Source organism: Stegodyphus dumicola, chromosome X2, assembly GCF_044657685.1.
Source record: "Stegodyphus dumicola isolate Sdum_Otavi_A_Nest chromosome X2, ASM4465768v1".
Classification (NCBI taxonomy): domain Eukaryota; kingdom Metazoa; phylum Arthropoda; class Arachnida; order Araneae; family Eresidae; genus Stegodyphus; species Stegodyphus dumicola.
The window spans coordinates 196,370,320-196,389,122 of NC_140781.1; the positions used below are offsets into that span (position 1 = coordinate 196,370,320).

Genomic DNA, 18,803 nt, shown 5'->3' on the forward strand with positions numbered 1-18,803 from the left:
AACTAAGATTTCATACAAATAAAATAAATAAATCTTCTACAAACAAAATACATCTACACACATTATATCATTATCACAATTAAAACTACTCCACAGAAGGATCTCTCATCTAAATCTACTAGGGTTCAGACCTAGGTGAACAGGCTGATTGTATGGGTGTTTTATTTTCCCCACACGTAATGTAAATAGAAGCAAGTTTTCATGAGAAAATCTCCCACACAGGGATCTCTTTCTTCAAGCAGATAGCTCTTGTTTGACTCTGCTGTATTTAAATAACCAAACTTAATCTTCTAATCCTACTACAGTAATTTCTATAGAAAAATATTTTTTCAATAGCACTGCTAATTTTACACTTCGCACCCAAACTTTTAGCTTATAAAATCAGAAATTCAAATTTTGTTCTATTTTTCTCAAAGAGTACAAAAAAAAAAAAAAACTGGCAGCAATTCCTGCAACCCAAATTATTTAATGAATTTTGGAACTCAAACTATGATTTATTAAACAAGCAACATTTCAGAATGGTACATCTACAAAACAAACTAAGCATGCTGTAAGCCAAATCTCCCAAAGTTATTTAATATGATACTCTGAAAAAAAAAAATTTTTTTTTTGTTGCTCCCTTCTAGATAAATGTTCACCAGTAAGCAAGATTTGCATTTAGAGGGGCAGGGGAGGCTGAATAACAGGCTCATAAAAACATCAATTATTATGGGGAATATAAATTACTTATGAAGAAAACTCCAAAATAAAAATTTCCTTTCACAGGTTTTGGTTTTGTCACATAGCATATTGCAGTGTTAATGCACATTAATAATGTATACTTTACACCTCCGAATGTCAGGAGATGCAATGATTAATGTGATTTCCTTTTCATTATTAGCTTGTGTTCGCCTTTCACAGCATTAAATGACGTAATATATGTTTTGGGCAATCTGCCAGCTTTAACCTCTGAACTTCAGTTATAGAGTCGCAGTAATGTTGATCGCTGCTGTATTGTGATGGTTTACTTTTCCATTCTCCTAATAAACGTTGTTATCCCTGTAATGTAGTTATAATTCAATTTATGATATATATAACAGGTTATGGGCCCAGACAAATTAGGAGAAGTCTTTCATAAAGGCATATTGTCAAAAGTCTTTGATCCGGACATCCATAATCCGTAATGATCTATAATCCGGACCTCAAAGCTACAAACTTTCTGCGCATGCGTAAACACGTCAACGCTTTTATGTATAACGTATGCTTTTATGTTTAATGTATAACGGATGGTATAAGCTAAGCTAAAATTATCTAATTATCTATTTCAGTTAATGTTGCAGATTGCATTGTTCCTTAATCTTTTAATTGGATCCGGCTTATTATTTTTTGCAGACTGTTAGAGAAATTTTATAAAAGTAAGCTTGAACTTTTGATAATGTCAAAATTTTGATGTCCATGAAACAAAAAGTGGAATTGCTGCAAAAAATGGATAAAGGCATATCTTTTGTTTCTCTAACCATTCCGAAATATGTTTATCAATTTCACGCTGCTCTGCAGAGGGGGGGGGCAACGCAGCACGCAATGAACTGGAAGTTGATTTGTCAGCACTATCCTTATCTTCAGGGCAGATATTTTTATTTTATTCGGCTTATAATTCCATACTAAATGTAGTATTTCATCCCAATGCACTCCATCTTTGATATGATTGAAATCAAATTCCTCGCCATTATAAATATCACGAATACACATCAAATAGTTTTCTGGTTGCAATTTTCTAATTTCAGCTATGCGTAATGTATGCTTTTACGCATGCGCGCGTTAAAAGAAATGTTTAATAAAGCAAACAAATATATATTAAGCTTTTTTTTATAAACTTTGATACCCTTTAGATCATAATTGCTCTTTATTTCATAAATTACGGTTTCATATTTTTAATTTTATAATTTCTGCGTGCCATCTTACCAGATTTAAATTGATGATCTATAATCCGGAAAAACCAATAATCCGGAATCAGTATCCGGAAAAGTCCTGAAGAGTCTGGATTAAAGACTTTTGACTGTAGTAAAATTTTGAATCAGCATTTTGGATTAAAATTGATGAACAGTGATTAGCGATTACTTCCGTTTTCTTCTTTCATCGTTAATGGTTACGTAATGGCGGCTATGGATCTAAATTGTGTCTGCATCTAAAAGCTGAATGATCAAAATTACTGTACTTGGAAATTTAAACTGGAACTCTTGCTGATTAAGGAGGATTTATGGGATGTTATTACAGAACCTCCATCCCCAGTAACTGCAAAGTGGGTTTCGAAAAACAGAAAAGCTAGAGCAACTATAGGACTTTTAATTAGAATAAAACCAATTAGGACATATAAGAAAGTGCACGACTGTGAAAGAGGCATGGAATACTCTCAAACAGTACCATGAAAAGTCAACACTGTCCCGAAGGTTTGGGCTTTTGAAAAAGCTCTGTAACTTGCAGTACAGCAATAAAGAACAAATGAGCGATCATCTAATAAAAATGGAAGCTATTGTGGATCAACTAGTAGTGCTAGGTGAGCAAATTTCAGAACCTTTATTCGTTGCATTCATTTTAAGTAGTTTACCTGAAAATTATGCTACGTTAATAACAGCTTTAGAAACATGACCAGAAGCATATTTAACTGTTGAATTAGTTAAAAATAAATTGTTGGAAGAGTATACTCGTCAAAACGAAAATAAAGAACTTTGTACAGGAAGCGAGAGCAAAGCTTTGAAGTCATATTCTTCTTTAACGAGTAAGATTCCAGCTGATAAAAATAAAGTACCTAATTGTTTCTTTTGTAAGAAATTAGGAAATTTAAAGGCTGACTGCAGGAAATATGCGAAATGGAAGCTTAAGCATAATAAAAAGCAAAAGGTCAACGCAACTTTGAATTCAAGTGACATTAATGAAGCAAAACAAGTTTCTAATCACCATTGCTTTACAAGTGCGAATAATTTACATGGTTACTGGTGTATCGATTCTGGAGCCATCATTCATATGTGCAATGACAAAACTCTATTCAGCGGTTTTGATTGTAGTTCTGTTCCTGAACAAATAACTTTAGCCAACGGATATACAGTGCTTAGTCAGGGAAAAGGTAATTGCTTGGTAAAATATCAGAATAATCAAAATGAGGAGATACAGATTACGATCAAAGATGTGCTTTTTGTTCCACAGCTATCTGGAAATTTATTATCCGTAAAGAAACTGACTGATAATGGATATGAAGTGAACTTTAAAGGTGCAGAATGCTATATTGTGAAAAATGATAATATTATAGCTTTTGGCTACATCAGAGGAAGTTTGCATGTTCTTAAGGAAAGTGAACATGCTCTTCGTACGAAACAAGTACATATAGAATGCATTCATGACTGGCATATAAAATTAGGTCAAAGAAATCCTGCTGATATTTTAAGGATGTGCAATGAATGTATGGCTGAATGTATTAATATTGCTCCCTGTTCTACTGTATTGACATGTGAGGATCGTATTGCTACCAAAGCATGCAGAGAACCATTTCCGAGAAAGCCTACTTCGCGAACCTCCGAGATACTCGATTTAGTGGATACAGATCTTTGTGGACCAATGCAAACTGTAACTCCAGGTGGTGCAAGATATATACTAACAGTAACTGACGATTATAGTAGATACACTACAGTTTACCGTCTGAAACATAAAGAAACTGAACAATGTATCGCACACTTCATCAAACAAGTATTGACACAGTTTGGAAAAGCATCGAAACGACTGAGATCAGGTCGAGGAGGGGAATATACAAGCAACAACTTTGAAAAATTGCTGAAAGAAAATGGAATAACACATGAGAAAACTGTTCCTTATTCTCCGCAACAGAATGGAATCCTGAAAGAAAGAATCGTCATTAATTGAGATGACAAGAGCGATGCTAAAAAGCTCTAATCTTCCTAACAAGTACTGGGGCGAAGGTTTTATTACAGCAAACTACCTTCAAAACAGGCTGCCAATGAGAGAACTTACAGTTACACCTTATGAAAAATGGTATAAAATAAAACCATCATTAGCACATATACAAGCATTCAGTACTCCAGCATATGTGCATATACTGAAAGAGAAGAGACAAAAACTTGACGACACATCTGTTAAACAAATCATGGTTGGATATGAAGAAGGAACAAAAGGTTATCGCTTGCTAAAACTCCTATGGATTTCAAGGGATTCTAACAACAAAGATCCCTCCCACTTCAGGAAGAATGTAAAGCTTTGTCCAGTTTATTTTTTACTTTTGTATGTACTACAACAATAGTATACATAGTGGCAGAGAAAATTAAAGGAATAACTACAGTATCGACCTTTTGACAGCTAATTGAGACTGCAACTGAACAGTTAGATAATGAAATACTGAATGACTACTAATTTAACAGTTAGATAATAAAATAAAAAATGTTTTCCTTTTTTAATTAGCTAACACATTATATTATAGCTGCAGTCCAGAAACCTACCATAAACCTGAAAATATCTGCTAAAAGAATTAGTACAAAGGCTGCAAAATCATATTTTGAATCAACATTTTGAATGGTTGCACTCACTCACAAACCTTTATTTGTGCAACCATGAATGCTGAAATATGATGAGATGAGGTTTGATACTCGTGTCAAGTTGTTTAGGGATGCAATCAGTAATATGTTCCTTTAATGAACAATAATACATATCAATTTAGAAGTCAAACAACAAAAATTAGCATTATATTTTCAAATTTTCACAGGACTAGTTTCGATGGTTTTACCATCATTCTCAGCTGCCAAAGCGCAAATGAATGAGATAAGATATAGTGATTATATTGGTGATGATGGTTTGGTAAAACCATCAAAACTAGTCTTGTAAAAATTTGGAAATATAATGCTGGTTTTTGTTGTTTGACTTCTAAATTAACACCTGTTTGGTGCATAATTGTATCTTAATAATACATATCCTCAAATATATATCCTCAAGGCATTGTACTGGTGATTGATTACCTTGAGAACAATGAAATCCAATAGACAGAAAAGCCAGCATATTATCTGGATTCAAATCCAATAGAAGATGTGGGTTGCACTGACGCCTAGCACTCTCCAGGAGCTTCAAGATGCATCAAGTATGCAATTACCACAGGAACTGCTGGACAAATACACAGCATGGGAAATCATTTCAAAGGTAGCATGCCAGTCAAAGATGACCACACATATTATTAATGTTTCCTATATATTTCCAGAAACCTGCAATAGCAACTTTTTACTATCCCACTTTATATCGCACTTCCTACATCCTTATTTAAATTTATTTTTGATAAAATAGAAAATTCTGTATTCTGAAGATATGTTGGGTAAGACCAAATAAAGATCTTGTGTCAGTTCCAAGATCTTGGCTTCAAAATCATTAAAGTTGCGCATATTCTTATAGCAGTTACTTTAATTTTTACCAATAGTGTATTTTTAATATACAGCATTACTAAAACTAGAAAATATATCATACCTGAATCTTCCCATTCAACATCCAAGCCTTTATATGCATGAGACAGTTTTGTACTGATAAGATTCAAAGTTAATATTTGCTGATTGATAACTGCATTTTCATTGGGTGTCATGGAGTCTTTGAATGGCATAAGATGTTTGATTGAAGCATTGAAGTTTCTGAAACAAAGTATAGAATAATGGAAACATTATATATAGACAGAAAAATTAATTACTGAGAAGACTGAGTTTCATTAGTTACTTTTAAAAGCACATGTAGTTTAAACTTAATATCTAAAGATACTGAAAATTTAAGTTGCATTACAAATTTTAAATTGACTTGTTTTTATTAATTTTTTATTAATTTATTTAAATTACAAAAGTTATATTTACTGAAAAGGATTTATACACAGCTTTTTTTACGCAAAATGAATCTCTATTTAACAATATACATCCTAGACTAAAAACTTTCTAAATAACACCCATCACAAAATAATGAATTTACTATGCAAATTTAAGCAGATATGTTAAAACTTAACTGAAGCCATTGAAAATATGCTTTAAGGACAGAAGACTCAGATGCTGTTGTCTTAATAGTTGATAATTATTTTATAAAATCAAGAAAATCTAATGACTAGAAGAGGTACTACTGTTTTAGCTTTGAACATGTCATCCAAAACAACTTTTTAAATTAAGATTCTAAACTGCAACATAATATCACAGGCAGTAGCAGAAAATCTGATCTTTGAATTTATAATAAAATACATGCACTGGTCTATTAGTACAGAGTGAAAGATCAAAACTCAAATACTCATCTATTGCCTATCGAGATTACAATTTTCTTTACGGAAGCTAATAATTGGGCTATCAAAATGAATGTCATACTAAATGATTAGCCCAAGGTGAAAAATGGCAAAAGAAAAGAAAAAGAGCCAAGTCTGTTTTTGACATTAATGCAACTGGTCACATAATTTTTTAAGTACATATAGATTCATAGATTATACTGTAGTGATTTCAGTTTTGTTGTTTCTCTTTCATATTTGTTTGTTCTGACCACAGTTGTTTGTAATGTGCCATTCAAAATTTTAAAAAAAAAAAAAAAATTTAGGCATTTTAAAAAATTTTCATTCACTTTTTTGCCCAAAATACCAAAAAACAAAACACAAATGCATTCAATTTTCTTAATTTTCTGTCTAAGATGCCTATGAAACAAAAAGTAAAAGCATTCAATTTTACCATAATTAAAGTTAACAGTAAAATTACCTGACTTGGTTTGACTGGATTTTCCTAAAAAAACTCCCCCTGTTGCAAAACACATATATATGGCACTATATGTGTTTCCCTATTTCTTCCAGTCAGGATTAGAATTTAAACTGTAACTAGATATATAGAATGTTTGTAAGGGAGCTGCGGGCAAGAGATTACCGGCAAGAGAGCATTTATGCTCTATTTCAGTAACTTGTAAATAAATTGTTGTTGTGTTTTTAAAGTGAGACTTTTATTGTGTATTGTTTTAAAACTGAACCACCAAAAGAGCGTCATTGACTTTGGTGATAGCTTACTTTACTGGATTTCTTTTCATAGTGCATTTGTGATGGGATAGCCAGAACTATTGGATTATAACTTTTTGTTATACTAAATCATGCCCATGAGCAAATAAAAGGTTCTCAATTTGTATTCATTGTTGATCCTTGGGTGTATTAAAAAATAACGGCATCAGAACTTGCAAAAGCTAAATGCACAATTCGAAAATTAACAACCCAGTTAATTAAACAAATTGACGCTAAATTAAAGTCAGGAGAGGAGCTTAAAGAGCAGGACTAGTGGGCAAGCCTGCTTTTCATTTTTCGTGCGTATAAGAGTTCCCATGTTAAATTTCACCGTTATGCCATAGTTGGACTGAACTACCAGTGTTCAGCGGTTTTGCGCGGGTTTCTCTGCTTTATTCCCGTGCGCACCCAGAAGCTACTGCATACATGTTACACATGCGTAAAATCATGAAAACACCCATGCAGCCAGCCCGCTCGTCAGTATTTGGAAGTCGGAACGAACTACCAGTGTTCGATGATTTTGACTGGGCTGCACCCACTTTATTCACATATTCATCCAGAAGATACTCCGTACACAATACACATGTGTAAAATCATGAAAACACCCATGCAGCCTACCCGCGCGCCGGGATTCGTAAGTTAGACCGAACTACCATCGTTCAATGGTTTTGCGCGGGATTCGTCCGCTTTATTCACTTATGCATTAAAAAGATACTGTATACATGGTACACATGCGAAAAATCACGCAAATATCCATGGACCCAGCCCGTTCGCCGGGATTCGAAAGTAGGACCGAATTACCAGTGTTCAGCGGCCGCGCCTGCTTTATTCACGTATGCATCCTCAAGATACTGCATACACTACACACAACCGGAAAATCACGAAAACACCCATGCAGCCACCCCGCTTGCCAGGATTGGAAGTTTGAATCGAACTACCAGTGTTTAGCGGTTTTGCGCAGGCTGTGTCCGCTTTATACACATATTCATGTACAAGATACTGCATACACGTTACACATGCAGAAAATAACGAAAACACCCATGCAGCCAGCCCATTCGCCGGGATTCGAAAGTTTGACCGAACTACCAATGTTCAGTGAATTTACCGCTCAGCCGCGAGTGGGGGCTGTTGTATAAAGTGTAATCGCGAAAATTTTCGCATTTATTATTCAAACAGTAGATTCGTTATTAAAATTCCTATATTTTTTTATAAACTTCAATATAATCACACACAAAATTGTATCAATATATATATTAATGCAATTAATAATTCATAATTATTTATAATAAGAAAAGTTTCCATATACCATCTCCAAGGAACATATATTCAATTTAAAACCCTGAACAAAAAGAAATTTTTAGTGAAAATTTAAATTAGTATTTTAAATAGTAATTTCAACTTGTTTAAATATCTGCATAGAAAATCTTTAATCTTTTAAAAAAAAGTAAATTTTAAATACTGAAAAAAAATGTGAAAGCAATTTTTAACAGTAACAGAAATATATAACACGAATGAATAGATGTTTAAAGAAAATAGGAAGCAAAACAATAAATATATCGCAAAAATCTAAATTTCCGTACTTGTTTGAATTCGGTAAGTTAATTAGAAGAAAAGTTATTAATTTTTAAATGATTTCGCCAGGTGTAAATCCGTGAACTTTTACCTTTTTGCCAACGCATCGCTCGAGCGGATGCCACCTGTTCCCCCCCCCCAACCCGTCGCTTTCAAAAAAGTATTTTTATCTCACCTAATTCCAAGACTGTTGCCACTCTGAAAAATTAAATAACGTTTTCGCAGTTTTTAATTAATAACTCCGTCGATTATAGACGTACGAAGATGAGACCGGTACGATGGATTCGTTGAATTTTTTGCAATCCGGGGATATGCGTTTCGAATTTCAACTCGGCGCTGTTCTATAGATATTCGAGAAAAAAGAATTTGGCACGCAGCCAAATCCCTAAAATAGGGAAAACCCGTAAAAGAAAGTGCAAAATGTAGGAAAACGTAGGGGAAAAATTAGTTTTTAATTAATATCTGGACTAATTAAAGTCGCACGAACACGCCAATGACCAAAATGGCTTGCCACCCACGCGACGAATCCAACAGTGTGCTCCGCTAAGCTCTGGACCCAGCCATTCCCAAGGAGATGATGTTACACCCAAAAGAGATGATTACGAACTCTTAATAGAATGAAATATCGAAATGAAAGCTCTCGGCGATGAAATTGAAACTTCCATTGCAGTTGATCAAATGGAAAAAGAGGTTGCGACAAGTCAAAAATATAAAGCAAAATGTTTCAAATACTTGAGTAGAATATTACATTACCTTGAAAGCTATTCAAGATGGAGATGGGGGTAAGGAAGGTATTATCCGAAGCACTTAGCAGTAATAGTAGGGAATTCCTCATTGTCAGTTGATTTAAGCATGTTTTGGCTGTTTGATTCAATGGGAATAATAAATGAAGGCCAAAATGAATTTAATCAACCTGATAATGACCTAATTAACCGTTCTGAAAGAGATGTACAGTTTAAAAACAGTCAATACAAATGTAAAATGTCATGGAAATCTACTACAGAAGAGCTAGGAAATAATTTTGATATCACAAAAAAAGCAGTTTGAATTTTTAAAACAAAAATTACAGAAAACTCCAGAAATACTGCAAGAATATTAGGAAATTATTCAACAGCAGTTAAGGGAAAAATAGTCAAAGAATGCTTTAATGAAAATCAAACTTTCACAGTATTATATGCCACACCATGCTGCAATTTGTGATTCTGAGACTACTAGCGTCCACACAGTTTTCAATGCTCCTTCGAGGATCAGAAAATTCAAATCTTCAAATTAATGCTTAGACACTGACCCACATCTGATTCCGAAAGTTATTGACATTCTCCCTAGGTTTCATGAACCTCAAACAGCGAAAAAGCCATTTTTAATTACTTGCATTGCAGAAGATAGGGATTACTTTAACTCTTGGTTTGGGAATGATGACTAGTCATGTAATATTCTGCACATGTGTTGGGTCCCATTCGGGGCAGTGATTAGCCCATTTCTATTAGCTGCTACAATAAAATATCACATTTAAGAGTATAAAGGAGACCATCCTGAGAGTTTTAAAATACTTAATTCTATTTATGATTAAGACTTATTTTATGGCAATACAACTGTAGAAGATGCATACCAATTGTCTGTAGATGCTGTAAATGGATGCAGGTATGTATTTTAGAAAACTGAAATCAAATTCAGAGGAATTAAACGCCTTACAGATGAGGTCAAATATTAAAGGTGAAGATAATTTCTATACAGAAACAAAATTTTGGGGCATGATTTGGGAACCTAGCAACAATGTAAAGGCTAAACATGAAACTGGTTCAGGTATCATCTGAAACTGGTGAAGGCCACACAAAAAGATTGATCTTGACCTTATTGGGTATTTGGAACAATTTACAGTTCAGTTAAGATCATGTAAAGAAATTTTTCTTCTGGATTTAGAGTGGGATACTGCACTTCCCAAAGATATTAAAAAAGGTGGATAGACTGGTGTGCAGAAATGAAATGTTTAAAAAAAAAAACCCTTATTTCCTTAGAAACTTCTCTTCATGACATTAATTACATGCAGCTGAACAAATTAACCTATAGAATTAATAGATTTAACGCTAAGAAAAGAACAGATGGTGATTTTGTTCCACGGGAAAAAAATCTAATGCAAAAGTTAGCCAGATGTTAATAGGTTGTTGCCCTATATTCAAGATTTTCTAGGATAAGAAATCTTGTTATGCTAGAATAACTGTTCGAATTAGCAGTGAAATTTGAAAGTTAGCGAATGTCATTGAACATGCATATGGGGATCTCAAAGATTCAACGGAAATTTTCAAGAACCTGTCACCAAAGGAGGTATTAAATGTAACAGAAGGTGACTTAGTAAGCGGCAAATTTTCTGTCTGCTAATTGCGATCACCAAGACAAATCCCAAAAAAAGGAAGCTGGTGGGTGTTAAAAAAAACTTTAAACTAGGTAGGGATAAGTTACACTGTGAGTCAGAGAGGGCATTAATCCCAGGCAAAAGAAAAAGGCCACTCACATTCTTTTAAATACAGCATTAATTAAAAATATGTTCCTCCAAACTATTCAAAATGTGTTAAATAGAAAACAAACAGATGCTTTATTGCACACAGGCAAAAAGCAATTTTTTGGCTAAAAAATATTTCAAGAAAAATTTTATGTGCCAGGAACTAAAGTGATATTGGCACAAGACAAACACTGCAAATACGTAGGCAGAGTGACTTTAAATGTGCAGGCTAAAAATCAGCAACAGATGGTGGCTTTTTTGTGGTGAGAAAACTTACAGGCAAATGTAACACTGGGGTTGGTTTTTTTTAATTTACTATTTACTGGTGCAAAAATACCTTATAGCTTATATTAATAAACTAATAAAGAAAGAAGTACAGCCACTTGTTTTGAACCTCAAGGAATTGACTCTGGAAGAGAAAATGAAATCGGGGCAGTTGGTACAAAATTTTTCAGATTTATCTGAAGATATCTCGAAGTTGACACATGTGGTCAGTCACTCAAGAGAAACAAGAAATTGCCCCAAGCAGAGCAAAACCCTACCACTAAGACAAGGTTTAAAAAGAAATCATCGAAAAGCACATTGCAGAAATGCTGGAAAACAAAATTAAAATCCACTTAACTAGTCCCTATATATGTCTCACTCACAGATTTTAAGGCATTTTGCAATTGACTACAAAAATTAAACAGTGTAACAAAATATCTGTATAATATTTGGTATGAGTAATCCCTATAATATTTGGCTTTCTAATAATTCGGGAAAATATGAGAAAAATTAAATCCACAAAATATACAATGGCACAATACCTCACTTCTAGATATTTTTAGAAATGTGTGAAATCAGAGGATGTGACAAAAAATGTATTACCAAATCAAGTTTTATGCTTTCCTCAGAATGCCATTTGGCCTATGCGGAGACCCTGCTATGTTTCAAAGAGACATGAATATAATGCATTCACTTCCGATCAAACACTAATGCATGACTAGCATTACTGCTAAAAAGCTTCTGTGGTGCGTAGTGTGGCTTGATGTCTCAGGTGCCAGTCACGTACTGGCATGGGAAAAGCAGCGTCTCATTGTATATTTTTAAGTTCATTTGGTATTATGTTTTGAATACGTATGGTGGTATCAACATGGAATGAAGCTAGAAACTAGTTGTAAATGTATGAGGTTTCGGATGGAAACAAAGTTTCATTTCATGCAATGATCATATATGGATAACATTCTGAAATACCGGGTGATCAAAAAGTCAGTATAAATTTAAAAACTTAATAAATCACGGAATAATGTAGATAGAGAGGTAAAAATTGACACACATACTTAGAATGACATGGGGTTTTATTAGAAAAGCAATAATCTGATCAGAAAAGCAAATTAGCATGACAAATTAAGACAAAGCAAAGATGATGTTCTTTACAGGAAATGCTCAATATGTTCACCATCATTCCTCAACAATAGCTGTAGTCGATGAATATTGTTGTGAACAGCACTGTAAAGCATGTGCAGAGTTATGGTGAGGCATTGGGGTCGGATGTTGTCTTTCAGCATCCCTAGAGATGTCGGTCGATCACGATACACTTGCGCCTTCAGGTAACCCCAAAGCCAATAATCGCACAGACTGAGGTCTGGGGACCTAGGAGGCCAAGCATGACGAAAGTGGCGGCTGAGCACACGATCATCACCAAACGACGCACGCAAGAGATCTTCCACACATCTAGCAATATGGGGTGGAGCGCCATCCTGCATAAAAATCGTACGTTCCAGCAGGTGTTTATCAGCCAGGCTGGGGACGATGCCATTCTGTAACATATCGGCATACCTATCACCCGTCATGGTAGCAGTTACAAAACCAGAATCATGCATTTCCTCGAAGAAAAAAGGCCCGATAACAGTAGATGTGGTACATCCAACCCATACCGAATCATTTTTTTAATTCTAATAAAACCCCATGTCATTCTAAGTTTGTGTGTCAATTTTTACCTCTCTATCTACATTATTCCATGATTTATTACGTTTTCAAATTTATACTGACTTTTTGATCACCCGGTATATATTTTGCAATAATATTATTGCAACTATCTTATAATAAATTGATTTGTAATATATATATTTGTTTGTGATATAGTTTCATAAAAAAATAATGTACATTGTTACTTATTTCGATTCATTTTTAAACGTCATACTCCAGCTCGTAATGTGGCAAGGGAGAAATAATTTTACCTCTAGTGCCAATCACGTGCTGGCGTGTAGCCATAAAATTCTATACTTTAAGGCTTAGTAATCAGTGTAGTACACATAATCTTTTATTACCTCTTTTAAATCATATTTCTTATAATATGTAAATCAAAATATGGGTACAATTTATTTCTAAGACACTTTATCAACTATCAATACAATCTCATATGACCAGCAGCAAAAGTGTTAAAGCTTGTCCTCGAAAATCAATATTATATATTTAGATGACATAATTGTCACAAGCAATACAATTATTGAACACATTCGGGATTTGCATGAAGTTTTTTCGCTTCTAAAACAGTTTTAACCCACCAAGGGTTATAGATGCAAAATTCCATTCAAAGGATAGCTTCCCTATTTCCTATGCATGAAAATTTCTGTCAGATCCTGATCAATCTGATTTAAGTTCGACCTATATTGGAAGAAAAGGAGTCAGGATGATCATTTCAGAATTATAGTCATGAAAATAGCACTTATTCATGATATTGGTAGAATTTTGAAATTTCACAGTTCTGAAGGTTAAAAGTCATTGTGGCAAAATATAAATTTGTCCCAAAGAACTTCAGTACCTGGGGTAAAAGATGCCTCAGAGGGAATAGAAACGGAAGATACAAAAATTGCAGCTATTAGAAGTTATCCACCACCTAGCATAGCATAAAAGTTGGCATCATTTTTGAGCCTGTGCTCCTATTATAGAACTTTATTAAGATTTTTATCACACAGCAGAGCCCTTATTAAATTAACACAGAAAAAGGCTAGATTCACTTAATTGGCAGATGCAAACACAGCTTTTTGAAAAATTTAAAGTGGCAAGCATCCGTCTTGAAATTTTCTGAAGCAGACACTAAATTAGAAATAGCCTCAGATGCATGTGATTTCACGACAGGAGCCATTTTATACAAGATGAACAACTGGTAGACTAATTTAGCAAAACATTTAGTCCAACTCAACGAAATGATAAGAATCATTGGGACAGAAACATTAGCAGTCTTAATTAAAATTGGAATAACAATCTTGTATTTGGCGTACATATGTTAAAACACTCAATTGATTTCCAGGGCAACTAAAGGTTCCTCCTCATCAGGAGAACGAAAGTACTCGAAAGGGGAAAAGAAGAAAAATAAAGCATTGGCAAAGGAGTCTCAGAAACACGTGGTCATTAATCAGCACACATGTGGTCGTAACCGGATTTTGAATCAGATTTACACTGGCCGCCTACTTTTACTGAGCCAGGCTATCTAATCAATCATATAACACACAGACTAAAACGCAAACAAATCAAGGAAGGAAAAAAATAGGGAATGATCGGCAACTGCACCTTCATACACCAAGACTGAACCTCGAATGATACTGAAGGCACTAAGACTGAACCTCGCGTGAAGGTTCAGTTGTCCCTCACTCCCTATTTTTTGACTTCCTTCATTTGTTTGCATTTTAGTCTATGTGTTATATGTTTGATCAGATAGCCTGGCTCAGTAAAAGTAGGCGGACAGTATAAATCTGATTCAAAATCCAGTTACGACCACGCGTGTCCTGATTAATGACCACGTGTTTCTGAGACTCCTTTGCCAATGCTTTATTTTTCTTCTTTTCCCCTTTCTAGTAATTTCGTTCTCCTGATGAGGAGGGACCTTTAGCTGCCCTCGAAATCGATTAAGTGTTTTAACATATGTATGCTAAATACAAGGTTGTTATTGCGATTTTAATTGTCACATTGGCGTGTTTCTCTTCTATTCCATTAGCAGTCTTATTATATTAGCCATGCAAATATTAGAGTTTATTTTGACAAAGAAGCAATTGCAATATACACAGACCATGCGGCCATTCTATGCTTATATGCAGGGACAAATTTGTCCCCCAGACTCATGAGATGGGTCTTAATGTCTACAAATACAATTTAATAATTAATCATACTCCCAAGAACGAAAATATTGTAGCAGATGTCCTATCATGAATTGAACTATATGACAAGGGACAAGACATAAAATGTGCCATATTAACTTTAAAATTTTTAGATTCACAAGAAAGAATTATTTCAGAACTGCAAATAGAACAGGGCTTAAAATTACTAAAATATTGGCAACCATCTGTGGCCTACAGTAACAAATAATAATAATGAATTAAGACCGATTATCCTAACAAGTTTAAGTATTTTACATGATTCACCATTATCCAGCTATTCTGGAATAAGGAAAACAGATCAGAGAATAAGGAAAATTGCTTATTTGCCACAGCTACAAAGATTTGTAACAATATGTCAAATTATGTAACATTTGCCAATTAGTTAATGATAACAATTACAGCCCGGCCAGAAACCTAAATAGCATAAAAGCTACATTCGCTAACAAAATAGTAAGAATTTATCTGTTATGTTGTAAGATTCCAACCTTTAAGTTACAGCTAAAAATAAAGACTCTTAAGAACTGGTAAGCGAATAATCGTTTAGTTCAGTAAACAGACAGCAGAACTGAAGAAGGGTTAAATACCCTTTATTATTCAAAATAAATTTAACAGTCGACTCCTTCTTGGAGTTTACAGCAAAGCCTCCACTTAGGCTTGAACTCAGGAATAAAACTTAACTAAAAAGATATAAATACCCTTTATTATTCAAAATAAATTTAACAGTCGACTCCTTCTTGGAGTTTACAGCAAAGCCTCCACTTAGGCTTGAACTCAGGAATAAAACTTAACTAAAAAGATATAGCTGAAGCTTTTAGGATTTTACCAGAATTGGTCCCTTAACACTAACGGCGAAGCTATCAAGGGCCTAAAGTACGACAGATCATAAAAATACCTTAGAGAGAGAGTAGCCTAAAAGGCACATGCACGCTGCTCAGAATCTCTGGCTCTCTAACGAAGTCCGTAGAACTTCAACTTTAAATACTTGCTCTTCCTTCATTTGCATTTAACTGCAATTCTGAAAACACGTTCTGACAGGAAATTGTAAGCTGAAATTAAGAAGTGACAGGAAAGTGGTTTAAACTAAACATTAACTGTTAGAAACAGGATAAATCTTACAAGGTCCTCACCCATGTAGTAAATGCAATAATTAACTATATTTACTCATAACTTGTTGATAATTTTTTGAAGTGGGTAGAAATACTTCCCCTCAGGTGAAACCTGTTGCAGATTCATTTTCAAATAAAATTAAGTACAGAGCTCTGATTAAAATAATTTCAAACTATAGTAAAAAATGTGTCAAGTCAAATTTTTGAGGAAATGCATACAAAGCATTTTTAAAATGGTTCCTTACTGACCACTGCCAAATATCATGAAGCAGATGAATATATAGTTAAATGTATTTGCAACTATGTAAGAAATTACGAGTGTTGGGATAGCTGTATCAATGAATCAACATATAGAAAAAGAACTGCCAAACAAGATACTACCAGCAAGACACCAGCTAGTTATTTCTTGGTAGAAAGTTAGAAAAAGATCCAAATAGTCTAAGCTACAGACATTTAGAAACTGGGACAAGGCAATGACTAATTTGTTTATGAACCAAAATTATATTATGATAAAGCATGAGGTTGATTTTAAGGTGGGAGATAAAGTTCTGAAAATTAAGCATTCTCTTTCTTGTGCCCTTGGAAAAAAGTTGGGGGAAATTTGCAGTAAGTTTCAAGCCCTCTTTTTAATTGAGTGGATCCTGGAAATGGTATTTTTAAAAGAACAAATGGTAAATCCCTGAAAGCCAATAAGGATCAGGTTAAACAATATTGTGAGTGAACTGATATACTACTGATACGAGAGGTTTGCAGGAATCACTTGGCTTGAGCAATCAAGAGCCATCAAGGAATGCAATGGATCTAGTGCCGGCATTCACATTAAAAGGTGCACAAGGCACAAGAGTTGATTCCAGGAAATGTGACAGCAAAAAGAAAAGGCTGAGATTTGATATGCAAATAATGGAAGCCCAAGAAAAAATAAGAGAGCATGGAATATGTCCAAAGGCCAAGAAAAAGTTCAAGGATCCCTAAGATGTAGCCACTACTTGAGTGCCAAACAACAACAAATGGAAGAAAGGCAGGAAGAAAGATCTAGTAAATAAAGCCAACAGAGAACTCGTAGTGATGGGGAAATGACTGGTAAACCAAAGCAATATCTAGACTGCAAAAATCCACTGTAATCCGAACCGACTGAATGAAAATTTAACAGAACCAGCAAGAATAAACAAGAATGGCAGGCTGCACGACCTGGAAAGATCCTGCCAACAGCCAGCTCCAGCTGTATTTGCAGAAGGTCAATGAAAATCTAGAAGAATAAAGGATCCTACACAGAAGCAAAAATGGCCACAACAAGAGGAAAACTACCAGTCACATAAGATCCAAATTCGCATGACCAGCACCTATCCAACTTGGTCAGAGTTTCTCAAGAAACAAATGACTGAATTCCACACAAACAAAAGGTACTGAGAATTTACTTTATTTCTTGAAATAGTCCGAGACCGTAATAAGTAGAAAATTTTGGGGCTATTACAAAGCAAATAATACCAACCACTGTACGTGTGATGCGAAGTTTAAACTAAGTTAATATAGTCTTCTGAATTGTAGTATGTTAAATGAAGTTTAATGTTTTATGCACATGAATTATGTTAAGTGTACCACTGTACCTCCTATGAAGGGGTAGACAATTTACATCCATGCCTTCTCCAGAATTCAAACCTGGGCTCTTTGGAATTGCAGTCAGAGTCATTAACCACTTTTCCCTCTGGGTGACCATATCAGCAAATATTTCATAAAAGGATATTAGAAAGAATGGAGAAAGTTCCTAAAACACTCAGAATGACCTACTCCTAAAACTGAAAGATATCAGAAAGAAGGGAGAGAGTTCATAAAATGCTCAGAACATACTTCCAAAACAGATATTCAAATATTTGATGCTTTCTGATTATTTGTACCCCCTGAAAAGTTAAAAAAAAATAATAATAATTCATGAAACAAAACAGTACATCACCAAAATGGTTGTACACAAGGCCACAATGTTGCCCAAAACTATTTATGTAGCAATTATCTATTTTGTATGTAAATGTATGTTTTTGCTGGTGCACAATACTAAACTGCATGGATACAGACTTTGTGCAATTCTTTGATTTTTTTAAGAGAAAACCTGCTTTATACACAGGGAGAACTACAACTCAAAAAAGGATTTTCTGAAAAAGGTAAGAATTTTATTACAGATGTTTCCCGCTTCCTTAATTTTATTGACTGATTGCTCTTGCACAGAATTCTTAGTGTGTTGCCATTTTGGCAATGGAAAATGGCTGTCACCTTTCGTACATTAGCTTGACAAAAAATTAGTTGCCAATGAGTTTCCAACTTTTTTGAGGGGAGAAGAGATACTCAGAAAGTGCCAAATCGTTTTTTACAAGAACACTATAAATTATTTATACATGTCCTCTGAAGTTAAATTTCCTTTGCCATGGAACAAGTCTTTTCAGAGTAATTATTCTCCAAGACAAAATATTAAGATTTTACTATTT

At 34.3% G+C, this 18,803-nt stretch overlaps 1 protein-coding gene across 1 annotated transcript in view; it reads right to left on the reverse strand.

The window, feature by feature from the left end:
• The window catches only part of LOC118187618 (glypican-6-like), a 111,270-nt gene that overhangs the window by 14,298 nt on the left and 78,169 nt on the right, over positions 1 to 18,803 (reverse strand). The window contains exon 8 of the mRNA XM_085809688.1: positions 5,491 to 5,648. Coding sequence (XP_085665814.1) covers positions 5,491 to 5,648 — 158 coding nt within the window. The remainder of the gene's footprint in view (positions 1 to 5,490; positions 5,649 to 18,803) is intronic.